The 17038-nt window shown below is 45.4% G+C and overlaps 1 protein-coding gene across 4 annotated transcripts in view; it reads left to right on the top strand.

Annotated features, from left to right (window-relative positions):
* Positions 1-17038, top strand: part of LOC135368203 (protein zer-1 homolog) — a 35498-nt gene that overhangs the window by 8157 nt on the left and 10303 nt on the right. For all 4 annotated transcript variants that reach the window (XM_064601338.1, XM_064601337.1, XM_064601339.1 and 1 more), the window contains exons 4-9: positions 439-720; positions 2673-2840; positions 5175-5319; positions 7882-8084; positions 13975-14092; positions 16277-16330. In XM_064601338.1, the coding sequence (XP_064457408.1) occupies positions 439-720; positions 2673-2840; positions 5175-5319; positions 7882-8084; positions 13975-14092; positions 16277-16330 (970 nt within the window). The remainder of the gene's footprint in view (positions 1-438; positions 721-2672; positions 2841-5174; positions 5320-7881; positions 8085-13974; positions 14093-16276; positions 16331-17038) is intronic.

Raw genomic sequence — 17038 nt, 5'->3', positions numbered from 1 at the left:
GTTGTTCTTGTAAGTAAGTTAAGTAACGATGAAAGATGAAAGTCACTGAAAAGGTTAGCCAGCTGTAGGACTCGAACCCACATCTTCTGGATTACCGGTCCAGGGCCCTACCAATTGAGCTAAGCTAACACGCCTTCTCAGCGACTTCCAGGGTGCGTCATCTGAAGGGACAAACCAGTCACTCTCTCTCACTCATCCTACTTTCACTCTTACATTTTTTGCACACTCATACACACGTTCATACGACAGGGATCGACGCAAGCGGCAATTGTTGAACAAGAGAGAACTTAAGTAACTCTGTAAGTTCTTGTTGACTTCTAAGCCACATTGGCATTCGCTGTCCAAACTTCCAGTGTACAGCACAATTTTCATCCACCGGTGAGGCTCCTTTTCGTCAAGCGCTTTGTGGCGGTCAAACTCTGCTTCTTTCTCGTGCAGCATTATCCTGCATGCACCGAACCTGCGCAAGCTCTGCTGGAGTGGCCTAGGTGACCAGAACAACGCTGGAGGGCTACCGGAACCAGCTTGGTCTCGACACCTCTATGCAGCCCGCCTCGTGGAGCACCTCAGGAAGCTCACACACTTGGACCTGTCCAAGTGCGGACTCCTGGGGGACCTCTCCTGCCTGACCCAGTTGAAGGGCCTTACTGCCCTCGTCCTCTTTGGAGTGCCCTGGTTGCAAGAAAGCGTGGGCAGCATTTGTCAGCTCAAAGGGCTCAGGTGGGAAGAATGGGCATTATAATCAACTGGTGTCTGGTGGGTGGAAAATCACTGGCAGTAGTAACAGACCTGTACCGAAGAAACGTCACTGTGATGTGTTCATGACGTTGGTAGACGCAGTGAAACCGAAAAACAGCGCAGACGGAGAACACCACCGTGTTTCACAAAGCCGTATTCTTTCACGAAGGTCAAGCGTCCCTTCTTTGTATTAGTGGCACACACAAATGGGGTCACGTTTTTAGTCTCTATGGTGTCTTCATTCGCGTTCCCAGACCACTGCGGAAAGAAAAGAGGTCTCCACCAACGTTTTCGTTGCGTCGTCTCGAAAGTCAACGTCACAATCCTGTGCAGAATGTGGTTTGCTATTAAGACTTAGTTCGGGCTTGCTTTGTATAGAGATACCATGTGCACTCCGAGATGAACTCATGCCCTTCAGGCTCCTGAAGATGGAAAAGCCCGGTAGCCATCTTTAGAAAGGGCTACCAAAAAGATAAGGTTGCTTGTAGAATGGAGCAGAACAAGGCTATACAACTAATAATATGCATGAATTGCATAAAAACCTGACAATATAAAAAATTATATTTCAGCGTATGAAGGGAATCGCCTCAGGATGAGAGCAGCTGCTCGATTTTTTGCTATAGTAGTTCCAGTCTACCAAGTTGGTGGGGCTGTTGTACCACCTGACTTCATTTGTTTGTAAACAAGAAGAGGTCTGTTGGAAGATGCAGAAGATGAGGTGCAAGAGCAAAGGCAAAAGTGATCACCACAAAAATTCAGTTGTTGAAGAGAGGGTCACATCCGTTCCAGTGAATTTCGAAACTATAGTGCCATTTTGTTCCTTTATGCCACGGACTACTGACCACAGTAGTGAAAGTCCTACGTGAAAGAGTGGCATACTGTCAAAGTTTTTTTTTTCTTTTTTGTGAGGACTTATTTTTAGTGTTTTTCACGTGCGCCAAAAATTCGTGAAGTTAAGTACTCGTGAAGTGGATACAATGGAGTCACCGAAAAATGTGGGCCTGCGTTTTCCGTGAATATAAGTTCCCGCATGAACCCTTACCTCCACCAAAATGCTAAAGTATGTTCCACACGAAATCAACAACTTTTGCAGTGGTTTGACTGTCATTCGGTGGAATACATGACAAAAGCAGACCCCGGATGTTGAGAGTGTGCAGGAATTCCCTCTCTGAAAAAAAAAAAACAGATAACGTCACCCCCTAAGAACCAACGAGGGTGCGACATTGAGAAAAAGAATGCCCCGGCTGTGCAGGCGTTCGATAGGGCTACGGAGCGTCTGGACGGCGTCTTTCGCTTCCCCGCTTAGGGAGTTTCATCACGCCATCGGAGCCTCTGCAGCGGCGAAATCAGTGCTGATCTTTAAAATTCGTTTATTTAATGTCTAAGCATTTCTTTAATGAAAAAATAGCCAAGTAGACTGCCTGCCTATGCCAAGCATAGTGGTATTGGTTTCATAGTTGGGTTTCCGGATGAGACCGGTGGCACAAAGACAGGATACACCAGACTCATATACCGAAGAACTGAAATTCACTATTACTGCCTTTCATTACAAACTCGAATTGGCCGTAAGCTAAAATCGTGTTGCCACCGAAGAGCATAGCTGCAACCTAATCACCATAGCTAGGGTTCCAACTTTTGATTGTTTTCACCTGGCTAATCTCGAAGGGGTGTTTACCAGAGCTTTCAATTTCTGGGACATTTTGTCTTTTTTGGAGTTCCCTTTTTTTTTTAAGCCTCCGAGAATACCACATTTACCAGAAGTTGAAAACTCTAGTGAGCACCTCTCCCCTCCTCCCCGAGCTTTGCAAAACGAAAACACTGCGAAAGTTGAAACACAGCAGATTGAACCAAACAATCTTTTACCTTGATCATCTGTATGTAAAATGATTTAAACGGGCAAGTTCGGATGCATCGTGTGACAAAGTGTTGTGCAGGCATCTGGACATTTCTCAGTGGAATGAAAAGTACGGGATATACCAGCATCCGAACCAGGTGCTTCAACAGCTGGTGGACAGCCTCCCAGACCTGACCTCTTTGGACATCTCGGGCACCAACCTAGCCGGCAGTGGAGTCTTGGGTCGCGACAGTGATCCCGCTGACAAGTACGATTATTTCGTTACAATAAATATCGCTGGGGTCTGACTTTTTTTGGGTTAAATGCCTTTCCTGGATTTACGGGGTGAAATTTGGTGTTATTGACACATTTGGATGTCATCGGGTTACGTTTTCCTTCCTGTCGAGCAAGCGATTCGCATTTAATGGTGCACATGTTGGCAGACATGCGTTCCCTGCAAATTATGGTCACGAGCACAATATGTTGCAACGTTGTATATGCTTCATATACTGTTAAAAGTTTTGTTCTTATTTTTATTTTTTTTACATGGAACGAGTCTTTTGCGTTTACCGTGAGCGCAAAAAACTCGCAAATAATAAGTACCCTAGTCAGAGAGAGTCACCTAGTCAAGTAAATACGTACACTGACATCAGCAAGAAACATGGGCTCGCGTTTTTCGCAAATTTAAGTTCCCGCGTCAACTGTATGGCCTCTATGAAAACGCGAAAATATGTTCCACACGAAATCAACTGCTTTTTCGGTAGTTTATTGATGCATTCATTGTAAGACATAGAAGTTACAAAGTTTATTCTCGTTCCAGTCTCAATTCCGAACTGTCCCTTCCTCGTCGTCCTCATCCCCTTCCTCTTGATGTTCCTTACACTCGTAACATCAGACGCGTGCAGATTGCTACTAAACATTGTACGTGACACAACGTAATACATTATTGGAACTTGGGAGCATAGAAATCTTAAGGAGTATGCTAGAAGGAAACTGCAGAAACTGGGACGTACGGGTGAGGGGAGTGGCATATTTAAGGCCCTCTGTTTTCTGCTGCGACAAATTCAAAATTCCGCGGCACTGACTCGTAAATTCTGCGAATTTCCGCGGCGAGCAGTCAACAGCTGCTTGAAATGGGAGACACTTTCTTTTCTTGGATAATGTGGGAGCAAAAAATGTGTTATAAAATTACAGATTCAATGCACTGTTGTGGCTCAGCATCACATACATGATATCTTGCGTTCTCATCTGATGCAGTCTGTCGCCTGAAATCATTTTATACCTGCTGAAATATCTTTCACATCTATAGAGTTCATAGTAGCTTTATAGGAAGGAGTTTACAATACATGCCCTGGGAAAGTTACATTTTTAGTACTGTACACCCCTTTTTGTTCTTGGGCTGTAGCCACTATTTAAAAGTCTTAACTTCTTGAAGGCAACCTTCCAGATATCAAATCAAAATCCCCCACTGCTACCGCTAAACTGCATACGGGAGGGACGCCGCCCATTCCTCAAGTGAAGTATACACAATAAACTTGGGCTAATGTTATCCAAAGCTAAACTACAATCTGTCTGTTTTGTCCTGCAGCATAAACAATTTCGTAAAGCAGGCTTCAATTTAGTAGGGGCGGCTTCACCTCATGCAGGGAAGCGTCAGGTGAAGCCCACTTTCGGGAGGTGTCGTTCGTATTCGGCGAATAGTCCAATTATCCGAAAACCCGGATATTGGATATTTTGATTCGCGAATCGTATAATTCGAGAAATTGATATTCGATTTGAATTTGAGAACTCTAATATCCACACAACCTTAAAAATAAAGGATTCCGTGAAACTCTGTGCCAAACGAAGGATTCCGCGATTAATTCCGAATTCCGCGAAATTTCACGGAATCACGGAATCGCGGAAAACGAAGGGCCTTAGGCATATTGTATCAGCTACCATTGCCGCGGTGCATGCAAAAAAGGAGTCCGGTAAGCACACACCAAACGTAACGCCAAAAAGTGTTTTTTGGAACAGTAACACACAGCCCTAACCCATGAAACCGTAAGATTTGAAAGAAAGAAAAAAACAGACACGAAGAAACACAGACACGATACCGACACCACACGGGGAGGCCTCTCCACCGCTGCCCTGCTGTCTCAACCGGCCTTGGCTACGAGCCTGGATAGGGGCAGACAGTGACAAAATCCGTAGCCGACAGAAGCTGCGGGGCAATAGTTGCTAACAGTTTTCTGGAATTGTGCCTGCTTTCACGGGCTAAAAATATGTGACGTTCCCCCGGCTGATTCAATAAGGCTGCCTCCAAGCGCATACATTGAGAGAGGGAAGAGCCCCTTTAGATTCAAGTAAATACGCAACCTCCTTATTGCAGCCTTGTCAGTGGACAGACCATTTGTCATGTTGTTGCTCCAAACTTTAACCTCATTCCTGTGCAGAGACAGACTGTGGTAGTGTATTGGATCAAAAAAAAAAAAATTGGGGGGAGTGAGGATTAATTGGGAGGAATCAAGTTTGACACGAAGAAGTCAGACCCCAAATATAGGCTACATTTGCTGTTACGTCCCCCTTTAAAATACAATGATGTTGACCTAACCCATTACAGCTCTTCTAAAGACGCAGTGGCAATGGAATTGCCAATGACGGATATTCCTGGCTTGAAGAACCGTGTAAATAGGCCGCTGGAATTTTTGGGTCTCTTCAACACAGCCCACGAGGCTTGCTACAGGCACCATATCCCTGCGAAAAGGGTAACTATCTTTCGTGGACTTGACTGGACTATCCTTGTGTTTGCTGATCAAGAGCGAGGGAGGCTCCGCCTCCTGGATATGGGCCAATAGGAGGACGCGGAGGTCAGGCACTTCCCAAGCCTCTGCCCTTGCCTAAGAGATGGCGCAGCGTTACCGTCGTTTCGCGTGTCGCAAGGCTTCTGCCATGGCGCACCAATCTAACCAATTGCTTCGCCGTCTGTTAACCAGCAGCTGCCGCTGTTTTGCCTGCCGCAAAGCTTCTGCCGTGGCACACCAATCTAACCAACGGCTTTGCCGTCCGTTAACCGGCGTGCCCGCAACTCCCACTTGGCCACGTCCGCGTGTTGACGGACGGCGAAGCCGTTGGTTAGCCTTGCGACACGCGAAACAACTGTACTGCTGCGCCATCTCTTAGGCGAGAGCAGGGGCTTGGGAAGTGCCTGCCCTCCGCGTCCTCCTATTGGCCCGCATCGAGGTGGCGGAGCCTCCCTCGCCCTTGGTCAGCAAACGCAAGGATAGTCTTTTTTGTACTGTGTAAGTAATATGGCTCGTGTTGCTGGCATCGGAACTTTTAACAGTGGAAAATATGGCAGTCATTGAAAGAGCCAAACAGCGGCGGGATTTGAACCACGCATCTCTCGATTACCAGTCGAGCACCTTGACCGTAATCGACTGACAGTAATTGTGACCTGTAACTGTAATTGATGTAATTGAGAGATGCGTGGTTCAAATCCAGCCGCTGTCTGACTTTTTTGATGACTGCCATAGTTTCAACTGTTCATGTTCCCATGCAACTTGAAGCTTGTGTTGTGTTGGTCTGTTTGTATGTTCCAGCCTTAGGACAACTACTTCCCATCATTGTGTCTTTGATCAATCATGCATGGAGTGCTAGGAGGCTGTGTAAGAAGCTTTGGGCTTCCTTTTTCTTAAAAATAAAATACAGGAAACTTAAGACCCACTCTCCCCCATATGGTGCCAGTAGCCTATTATGCCATTTTTTTTTAGCTGATTGAATATCATTGTCACTTGGAAAGTAACCCTAAAGGCTTATTTGTAGAAGGAAGAACAACAAAACTGCATGAAATTGTAATCAAGCAACAAAGAAATGCTGCAACAAAGTTTAGAGTGCTCCGAGCTTTAGAGTGCTCACCGCTGCAATACACTATGCAAGTAGGTCAGCTGACTGTGCAGCTACTCAGTTTCCCACTTTCCCCTATTGCTGGTGGAGCGACCTCATTGGTACCTCTCTCCCAATGAAGGGAGCACTATTTCAAGGTTGAAGGCCATGTGTTTTCTTCAAACACTCTTCCGTTGTGCAGAGGCAAACTGTCGTAGTGTATATCACGCCTTCAGAGAAGACCTCTCAAGTATCACAAAATGCAAGGTGCCAAGGTGAAAGAGTGAGGAACCTAGGCCGAGGCGATGGGCAAAGAATTTGTTAGGCAACTTTTATTTCGCCAGCTGCATGATACAAGCAACAGCAGACAGCAAAGGGACAGAGAAGCACTCATTGATTATCTCTACGCAAGGCATAAAAGATCAGAATGGTGAAGTGTCGGCTAGCTGATCAAGATATTTTAGACTGGCTCACTGACAGTGTGGCTAACCAGAGTCCTAAACTGATGATCTCAACTTTTTATGAACTGTGAAGAGGCAACATTCAGGACTTGATCCAGTATGCCAGGGAAACTGACAGGCAAACTGCAGCCCCTAGCACAAAGCCCACGACTACAGGTGAATGACGCGGACTACCATACTCACTCACCAGCAGCCGAAGCCAACACAAACGCCCAATCAAATACCACGTGTTACTTTGAGATATGCATGCCATCTAATGCCTCGCTTCAATCGAGCCAAGGATTGCTCATTGCCAAATGCTAATAGGGTATAAAAACTGTATTTGAGAGGTACTAATGCACAGAAATTTCTCCTCACAGAATGAAAAATGCTATTACCTTGACTGCAGTACAACGGGAATGGGATTTGTCTGTCGCGTCGTTCGTGATTTGTGTGCAAACGACACTGCAACTTATGGTTTCCTTCTTTTTCTCCTTCTCAAGGAGCCCGATGACGCGGAGCAGCGTGCTATGCACTGGGACAGTTTTTTCTGTACACATGGGAGTGGGTAAAGTTTGGAGAAACAGCGTGACGAAGTCTCTGTCCACATATAAGGCAGCAGTGCGGGGATGTTTGTGGACCGTCACCCCCAAAATCTTAATCCCTTGCTTGGGAGCTGCACCAATGAGGTTTCTCCGTGGGCAACAGGGGAAAGAGGGAAACTGAGGAGCTGCGTAGACAGCCGACCTACCTCGCATAAGCGCGTTGGTCCCCTCAAAACGACTTGTCCAATCCTCACGGGAGATAGGTCGAGGAAATCGATAGCACGTGCTCTTGAGACGTAGAGGAAGAGGGAAGGTTGCGGTCTTCATCTGCGCATAATCCATGAACTACTCATCCTCCGTTCCACGAAAAGAAATTTTTTTGCAATGCAGTGCCCCTTTAATTCCGCCGTAACGAGTACGGTGCTGTAGGACGAAGTCACTTTATCGCCACTTCTTTCAGATTGCAGGCGACGCAAACGAAGAGCAGATTCTCGTTTCGGCCCAAGTTTATCAGGAACGTGGAGAAGTACTGCAGAAAGTATTGAACGATTTGTTTCACGTATTTCGCTACGAAGCATGCAGCTATACGAAGCTGGCTCTCGACGTCGTCATGGCAGCCATGGCACGCCACCTGTCAGAGAAGCACATTCAGATTGCAGGAAGGTAAGGACATTTCGCCCTCCGTTATATTGAGAGCCTGAAGTTTTAGGGTTTTACCCGATTCTTCCCCGAATTTGCACCCCGAATTGAAGGTTGCCTCTTTAGGGCGAAACCCGATTTTTACCCGGCAAATTGCCCTCACTGGGGTGTCTGTAGAGTCATTCCATGTCAAACGTCCCAGACCTTATGCTCGACCATCCCAGATTCACGCTAAAAAAAATTAGCTTGTTTCTGGCAGTGTCCAAAGTGTCTAGCCAAAATATTTTATGCAAAAAAAAATTATCCTGTCCGTGGCGGCCATTTTAAAGTCACGGGTAGATGTAGAACCAACCCTTCTTCGAAAAATTGTAAAAAATCGATTTTTTCTTTTCTACGTTTGAAACTTGTACACTGCACTCTGAAAGCAAGGCACTTCAATGTGTAATGCATTTGATGTTCGTTATTTCGTTTCTTCATGGAGAGGCAGACAGCCGAAATAAATACCAAATGACGTGTTTTTCTAGTTCTTTTTTGAACACATAAGACTTTAATACGGTCAATCGGACGACGTCACCTGATAGTGCTAGGTGTGCTGAACGCGACGGTATGTGATTTAAATTAAAAAACGCGAGATAAATTGTCGAAACAAATTGTTGAAATTAGCGAAAATCGCTTTGTCGTGGACATTCAATCGCGATTTGCATAGTGAGGTGGTCCTAGTAAAAACACGATAGTTATACCATTTGATACAATGACCCAATACCAATCGGATCAGAAAGTTTAATCAAAACACTTTTTGTCTGAAGCGAGAAAAAAATTTTTGAAGTTAGACACGGGCGCATCTCCCGGCAGTCATTCCGCAAGGCGCCTTCTCTGCAACGGAGGACGATGAGGGCGCCGTAGGCATACTTTCTCCTCGTTTGGAAAGGAGGCTGTGGTGGGATACCACAGCTAAGTTGACATGCGAAACTCCTTTGTGGCTGAGTACGATGTAAGTGCTGCGCGAACAGCTGACAGAGACACTGGCTTGAAGTGATGGTATCCTCGAGTTCCTTGTATAGCGACTGCCTTCTGAAATCTTTCTGAAAGCTCAGCCTTCCTTTCTTGTACGACGGCATCCGCAATCCAGATAGCGATAATGCCTTGGATGTGAGATTTGACCCATGTGTACAGCTGACTAGGCGTTGTTATTTGTCCTTGGTAGGGCCTCTGAAGGCTTGCTCTGGCGGCCAAACGTTTGACAGTTCCGCCAACGCCGTCGCAAGCGCTTTTACCATGAGAAGTGGCAAAAAAGTTCCATTCTGCACGAACACCAAAGTCAGTTTCGTGGTAGCACAGATTCAGAAAGTTCTTTTTGTTTTTATACTGTGAGGCGGCGCCGTCGGAGAAGTAGTGAATTTTCTGCAACTCTGGGAGATCTCTTTTAAGTATCTTCAGAAATTCAGCTTGGAACGCCGAGACAGCAGCAGTACTATGTTCCAGACAGTCCGATATAACGACGAATGATTTCACTGAGATGGCGTCGTCCTCGCACGTGTACACCACTACTGGATGCAGTGTTGCTTGCGTGTTGTCCCAGTGGTACGACTGTGGCGCGTCTTGAACCATGAAGCTGTAATTTTCTGCGAAGTCCATTAGCACGATGGCTTCACCTTTCTGTAGCTTCGACTTGCGCTCCCGCAGGTATTTGGCCTGCTGCTTGCTGATGAAGTGGTGCTGCCTAAGATCCTTCAACATGTCCAGAAGTCTGTCACGAAAGTCTTCTGGTGTGAACAGGATAGTTTCAAGGCGACAGCGTGATCCGCTTGTCCACTGCTGTGCATGCACATGGTCGACTTTCTCGCTATCTAGTTGCGGTGCTTCGTGTAGTAGAGCCGACACACGGTTGGCTCCAGGACAGTCGGCACATCGCGATAGCATGCAGTCTTCCTTAGTGATGTCACGCACTATCATCGCTAATAGCTCTTCCGTGCTCACGGTCAAGCCGCCAGCATGAAGCATTAACTTGATGTTTTGGTGCTGCATGCAGACACAGACAGTGTGTGTTCCACTTGCCCCGGCCAGTACGCAGTGTGGAGGGCGTAGGCTTGCAAAAGATGAAAATCCGCACTTTAAATCACAGTTATTTTGCCACTCTGCGTACATTTCTCGCAGGTTCACTAGTAGCAAGCGTTTTTGGTGCCCCTGTAGTACATCTTTCTTTCCAGGCAGACAATAAGACACCGTGTCATCTTCGTAGAACTTCCTCACGGCCGATTTGACTTCCTCACTGAGGGGGTGACCCCCCTTTTTGGGAGGTGTACCTAGGACACCGTTCTCTGCCCTGATTCGGATTGCTTCCCGCACATGTCGTTCAGACGCGCCGAAAAAGTGCATGACGGTTTCCCGAGACCACGATCTGGGGGCGAGTGTCAGAAGCTGTATCTTCCTCTCTCGGTGATTTTCTATTGCAAACTGGTCCCTAACGTCATTCATCAAGGATACGTAATCACTCAGCATAAAATCCTCACTTGGTTGTCCCGATGACGTCGATGGTTGTGAGAGCCCAAGGTACGAGTATACTTTCTTCTCGGTGCTCTTCTGTACGCTTGAAAGCTTTCTCTTTGCGTACGAAACCCGGTCTTGTTGCCGAAGCCTCCTCTTCAGAGGGCTTTCACCCACAGCTGCGAGGGCCTTGTTTATTTCTCCGCCAGGCACTTCTGGGTCGCTCTGATCGGACACTTCCTCGTCGTCTTCACCTGGTTGCTCGGCAGTTTCCGTCTTTCTTAGGCTGTAGCTGCGTCTGCTACATTTCTGGCACAGACGGTCACCAGGAACTAGTCCGAGGGATGGCTGACTGGTTGCTAGGGCCACTGTGATAACAGAGGACCCACGGCACTGTTTCACATGCTCGTTGAAAGGGTTGGAGCACCATTTTGACGCTATCAGCGATGTGTACTTCTTGACAAACACTTGATAGTGGTGGGCACATATAACAGTGACGTCTCGCTTACAACGCATGGTTAGCAGGCGCCGATCCGCTTCGGTAATTTCTTCAACGTCACGAAGGAACCGTTGACTTGTCTGAGTGGTCTTGTGGCAGTCCTTTGGACCAAGTGAACATGGCGGGAGATCACCGTCTGCAATAAAAGGCATGAACGATACATGCATGATATTTGGAAAGATCTGCAGGCCAACCGTTGCAAACGACCGCGTTACAAACATTTTCTCTCTGGTAGACTCATCAACTCAGGGGTGTTTCACTGGTATCACAAAGAGCCAGCAAAGAAGCAAATTTCTGGAGCTGAGAGGCTTGATTAATTCACTGCTTACCTTCACTGGAACACGGCTGTGATGTAGAAGGACGTTGCTGGTCCATGGTCGGAACACAGCACACCGGGAAGCTTCGTCCGAGTGCTTCAAAGCAGAAATACTAGCACGGCGGTTTAACGTCAACTCGAAAATGATGCGAAGGCATACACAGAAATACACGAAAGAAAGCGAGCCCTCAGTTGTCAGTCTCGCACCCTTTTATTGCACCGTCATACTAGACAACAGATTCTAATCAGCATGGAGAGGGCTCCCTGGCTGTTGCACGTATGTGCCTCGTTGACAAGGTGGGACCATCGACGCTGTAATCCTTCTCCTCAATAAGAAGCTGCCGAATCCGTTTCCTGAGGTGCTGACCTTGTACACACGCACGTATACTTCGTAGACCACCGGGGCTGACGGCGATCCTCTGTCCGTACGGGGTGCCGCGCTGCGATAAGGGCCTGCCAGTGCGGCGCGCCGGCACTCTACTTCAAAATTTCTTTTCTCGCTTCAGACAAAAAGTGTTTTGATTAAACTTTCTGATCCGATTGGTATTGGGTCATTGTATCAAATGGTATAACTATCGTGTTTTTACTAGGACCACCTCACTATGCAAATCGCGACTGAATGTCCACGACAAAGCGATTTTCGCTAATTTCATCAATTTGTTTCGACAATTTATCTCGCGTTTTTTAATTTAAATCGCATACCGTCGCGTTCAGCACACCTAGCACTATCAGGTGACGTCGTCCGATTGACCGTATTAAAGTCTTATGTGTTCAAAAACGAACTAGAAAAACACGTCATTTGGTATTTATTTCGGCTGTCTGCCTCTCCATGAAGAAACGAAATAACGGACATCAAATGCATTGCACATTGAAGTGCCTTGCTTTCAGAGTGCACTGTACAAGTTTCAAGCGTAGAAAAGAAAAAATAGATTTTTTACAATTTTTCGAAGAAGGGTAGGTTCTACGTCTACCCGTGACTTTAAAATGGCCGCCACGGACAGGATAAATTTTTTTTGCATAAAATATTTTGGCTAGACACTTTGGACACTTCCAGAAACAAGCTAATTTTTTTTAGCGTGAATCTGGGATGGTCGAGCATAAGGTCCGGGACGTTTGACATGGAATGACTCTGTAGGAATGCACTAACTTACTTGTTTGGCAGAAAAATGCAGTTACATCACCGTTTTTACCAAAGCGCTTCAGTTAGTTTGAATAACTGAGCCCGATTTCTCCCCGAATTTAGCGTACTGGAAGTTTTTTCACCCAAATTTGCATGAATTTAGTGCACACGTTTATTTACCCGATTTTTACCCCCCGAATGTAGGAAAAAATATTTCCCGAAAACTTCAGGCCCTAATTATATTTCAGCTCACTCGGGAAAAAAAAAAATAAAGAAAGGAAAAACTCACAGTCAGAGCTTTATATGAGGTAATTAATTACTGTAACTGAATACTTTCTAAAATGAGTAACTGTAGCTTAATTACACCTTGTCTATAAATTGTACTTCAGCGACAGTTATTTTCCGCTTTGACTTGAATGAGTCTGTTTAAACTTGTGTCTGCGGTATTCTTCCTTTGCAGAAGCTGCTTTCATACTGTGATTACGTTTTCAGATTTTCCGATAGCGGCTGGTCTTGCGCAGGTTTTTGCATTTATTTATATTATAACATACTCAAACAAGGTTTTAGCTAGTATTTGTGTGGACAGCCAGTTAAGGCTGTAGATTTTTAACAAGTGTTCTCGTAAGCATAACTTGTGGTGGTATGTATGCACCATTTTAATAGCGGGTGCCGTGACTAGTGGCATAGGACAACCAATTTAACGTCAACGGTGGATGTGCTTTCTCGTATTTAGACATTTTATTTTCTGCATAATGGTCGTATTCTTCGCATAAAGATTTGTGATCTTGCATGTTACATAAGTTGTGAGCTTTTCGTATGAACAACCCTCTTTTGAAACATTTTGGGGAGGCATTGTAATATCTGGCCCCATTAAACACGTTCAGAACAAAGTAACTCAAGAGCGGAGCTGGAAGCTAATTCATTATTACGTACTCTTAATTATTTTGCGGGAAGGGTTTGTGATGTGTGTGGTCACTCTAAACGCACACGGACTGAAGTAGCTCAAGGGTAACTTAATTACATTTGATGAGTAACTGCAGGTGGATTACATTTTAGTTTCAGTAACTTTTCCTGTAAGGTGAATACTGTACTGTGGGGGTTGCTACATCATGTTGCCGTGGGACTGGCTGATAACACCTGGCGCGATAAGAAAACAACACACACGCGCACACACACACAAAAGTGGGCCTGTTGTTTTGGCTTTGGGACAGCATTGAGTACAGAGCGCAGTGACGTACGCGAAAGCCAGCGGCTTCCCTTCTACCTGCATGTAAGTAAACGGACTTACCCTTTGTTGTTCATTTTTTACAAGCTTGTGTTTTTCGGGGTTGCAGTTGTTGTCGGCGGGTAGGAAGGCGAACCGCCCAGGGTTTGTGGGCCGTAATTCTCACAGTACCTGAATTACTTTTTCTGAGTAACTTGTACGGCGCTGGGAGCGGTTAGGTTCCCGCTCGGGCTTGTTTGCCTCTAATAAGCACAGTGTATTTCTTGACAGTGCATCGTTATTCTACATCGTAAAAGGAGAAGAGAAGGGAAACTTCAACATTAAAATCAAAAGGAGAATAATAAAAGCCCTGCTGGATGCTATGTGTGGTCACAGAAACGATACTACTGTAAGTACTGCCCTTAATTGTAAACACGGTATAGAGGAACACTAGTTCACGGAAAAGGTGCAAGGACTGCATTTCGTTCCCACAAATTTGTTTTAGCAGGGTGCAACCTGCTGATAAAATTTTGGTTAAAAATTTTTATACACTCGAATCCCGTTAATTAGAACTCCACGGGGACCGAATATTTGTTCGAATGAAGTGGGGTTACCCTAAAGGGGGCTGCTCTGAATGAGGGCTTGATGTGTTGGCAGCGCATACTACCCCAACAACAGCGAATATCCTCTGGATGTGTGAATAATGTCCCAAAAAAGTAGTATGTCCGATGGATATCCTACCCCAACAACAGCCAATATCCTCTGGATGTGCAAATAATGTCCTAAAAAATTAGTACATCCGATGGATATCCTCAGAATATCCATCAGACGTACGAATTCATTAGGACATTATTCGTACATCCAGAGGATATTCAGTGTTGTTGGGGTAGCTACGTAGGAGACTCATCGTGTCTCGCTATAGGCGTTGCTGCACGGTCGCGGTCACACGATGACGGAAGTATAAAAAGGCTCTCTCGTTCCAGGATATTTACTTACAGGCAAGTGTCAACGTCTCAGAGCAGAAAACAATCTAAAACGTGCCTGCGTTCATTTCTTGTTCCGCCACTCAATCAGCATCGATTGCGGCGTTGAGTCCCACCCAGTCGCGAACCCCGATATATAGCGAGCCTAGACCGGCTGTCATCCACGCATTTTTGTTGGCTGTGTTGTGAATAGTAAAAGTATTGATCGCCTTAAAACAGCGACGCTTACTTGGTTTGCTGACCACGAGTAAATGCCATCGTTCCATGTGTTTGCGCATACCATTAAGGTGACTTGTTTTTTGTTCCTCTTTCCTCTGGTACCAGTATCGCTTTTGTAAGTAATGGTCTTATAAGTAATAAGTACACGAAATAAGTAACTGTGGCCCTGACACGGCAGCAATGCACAGGCTGAAGGCTTCTGTGTAGCCGGGAGCAGGTGGGCAACCTTATTCAAATAAATTGTTGTTCATGTTCACATGTTCAGGTTATTGTCATTTTTCCCCATTGAAATTTCCGTGACTTTGACAGGACCTGAGTGCCAGTTCGAACCATCTGGAAATTCAAATTAGGGGATCTCGAATAAATGGAACTACACTGTATACAGGGTGTGTCACGTAAGACTGACCAGAATTTTTATAAATACCCTATGGGAGCGGCATAGATGCTGTTTTTGCAGTTGAGTTCTACGGCCAGGTGGACATCCTCTCGAAGAAAGCGTGCAACTACGAGATGACGAATTACCTAAAATTCATTAATGAACTTTTTAATTAGGGTATTTCGGGCAAAAGCGAGATGACAGATTGAGGGACTATCCTAGTTGCGAGTCATCTCACGTTTAACAAATCCTGAAACCCGCACATGCGTTAAAATATCCATCCCCGAATTTCGATATGCAGATGAGCCGAAAAACGGAAACCGGCGACCGGGAACGCGGGGAGTACAGCGCTCACTTCACGTCAGAGGGCCACATGTTTTTAGCGGCGAAGATAATTGGAGTAGGTGCCGCTCAGCTGGTCAGATAAACCGTTTTCCGGTTCAGATAAACCTCCGTCGGCGTGGGTGATTCGCTTCTTAAGCTCGCTTTTTCGGTTTCAGCTCACTCGCATACAAGAACTCGGGGATGGATATTTTAGCGCACGTGCGTGTTTCAGGATTTTTTAAACGTGGAATAGTTTTCATTGAGGATAGTCCCTCAATCTGCTATCTCGCTTTTGCCCGAAATTCCTTAATTAAAAATTTAATGAATGAATTTCAGGTAATTAGTCATCTGGTAGTTACACTCAACTGCCAAAACAACATCTATGCTGCTGCCATAGCTTTTTTATAAAAATTCTGGTCAGTCTTACGCGACACACCCTGTATGGTACTTAAAAGCATACAGCCCCAGAATTTAGTAACTGTTGTAGTTCTCTGAATCTGTGTCTACACATGTGGGCTGAAGTTTCTATTTACTCACTTGTGTAACTCAAGCCTTTCTCAAGTGTATGAGAATGTGGATCTAGGCATGGTGGAGCACTGTCACAGTGGGCAGTGGCTTGATAATTTGTCTGTCTTTCTTTGTGATCTGAACTGCAGGCATAAATAAGCTTCGCATTTTCTATTTGTTACAGATGTTAAGAAATGGCTGCCTCACATTGATTCATTTTAAAATTCCGCAAGATGTGGTAAGTCACAATGTGTGTATCAGATTATCCTTCGCATTCCTTGTATCCTCAAAAGGATGTGTACCTGATCCTTATCCTTTATCATCAAAGTGCCACTATGAACTAAAAAAAAATATTTACTATCGTTCATCTCATATTATAAATAAACCTGCAAAGAGACTCAGTATGCAAAATACAGTCGCCGTCCGATTTTTCGGACTTGGCGGGGATCGCGCAAAAGCCCGAATAATTGAGCAGTCCGAAAAAACGAATTTCGCTTCAAAATAATCTTTACTAAGCACTAGTGTGCTGGAAAAATTTGTCGATGCTTTCCTAACGCGCTTCTAGCTCTGCCTGATAGCATCAGCTTATATTTCCTGAAGCGACATTTCGTCACTGTACATTGACAGACCCGCCGCCGTCATCAAGTCCGCAAGTCGGCTTCACCTAACGCATGCGTGCTTTAAGTGAAGCTCGCTTTACAGCGCTGTCGCGCGACTCGCGGGCGGACAGCACGTGCTGGGCCTTTTGTATCCAGCCGTTGGCCAAAAAAACGAAGGCGCAAAAGCGTTACGACAGATCTCTTCTTCTTACAGGAATGGAAAATGAACAATCATTGCCTATGTTTTGCCTCAATATTTTAGTTGGTTGATTTCTTTTGAAACGAATTTCGGATGATACCAATATTTTCAGTAACCCCAAGAGAGAAATTCGCTGGTTGGGCAAACA

This window comes from Ornithodoros turicata, chromosome 9 (genome assembly GCF_037126465.1).
Source record: "Ornithodoros turicata isolate Travis chromosome 9, ASM3712646v1, whole genome shotgun sequence".
Taxonomy (NCBI): domain Eukaryota; kingdom Metazoa; phylum Arthropoda; class Arachnida; order Ixodida; family Argasidae; genus Ornithodoros; species Ornithodoros turicata.
The sequence above is the reverse complement of the archived record's forward strand: the minus strand, read 5'-3'. Positions and strand labels throughout refer to the sequence as shown.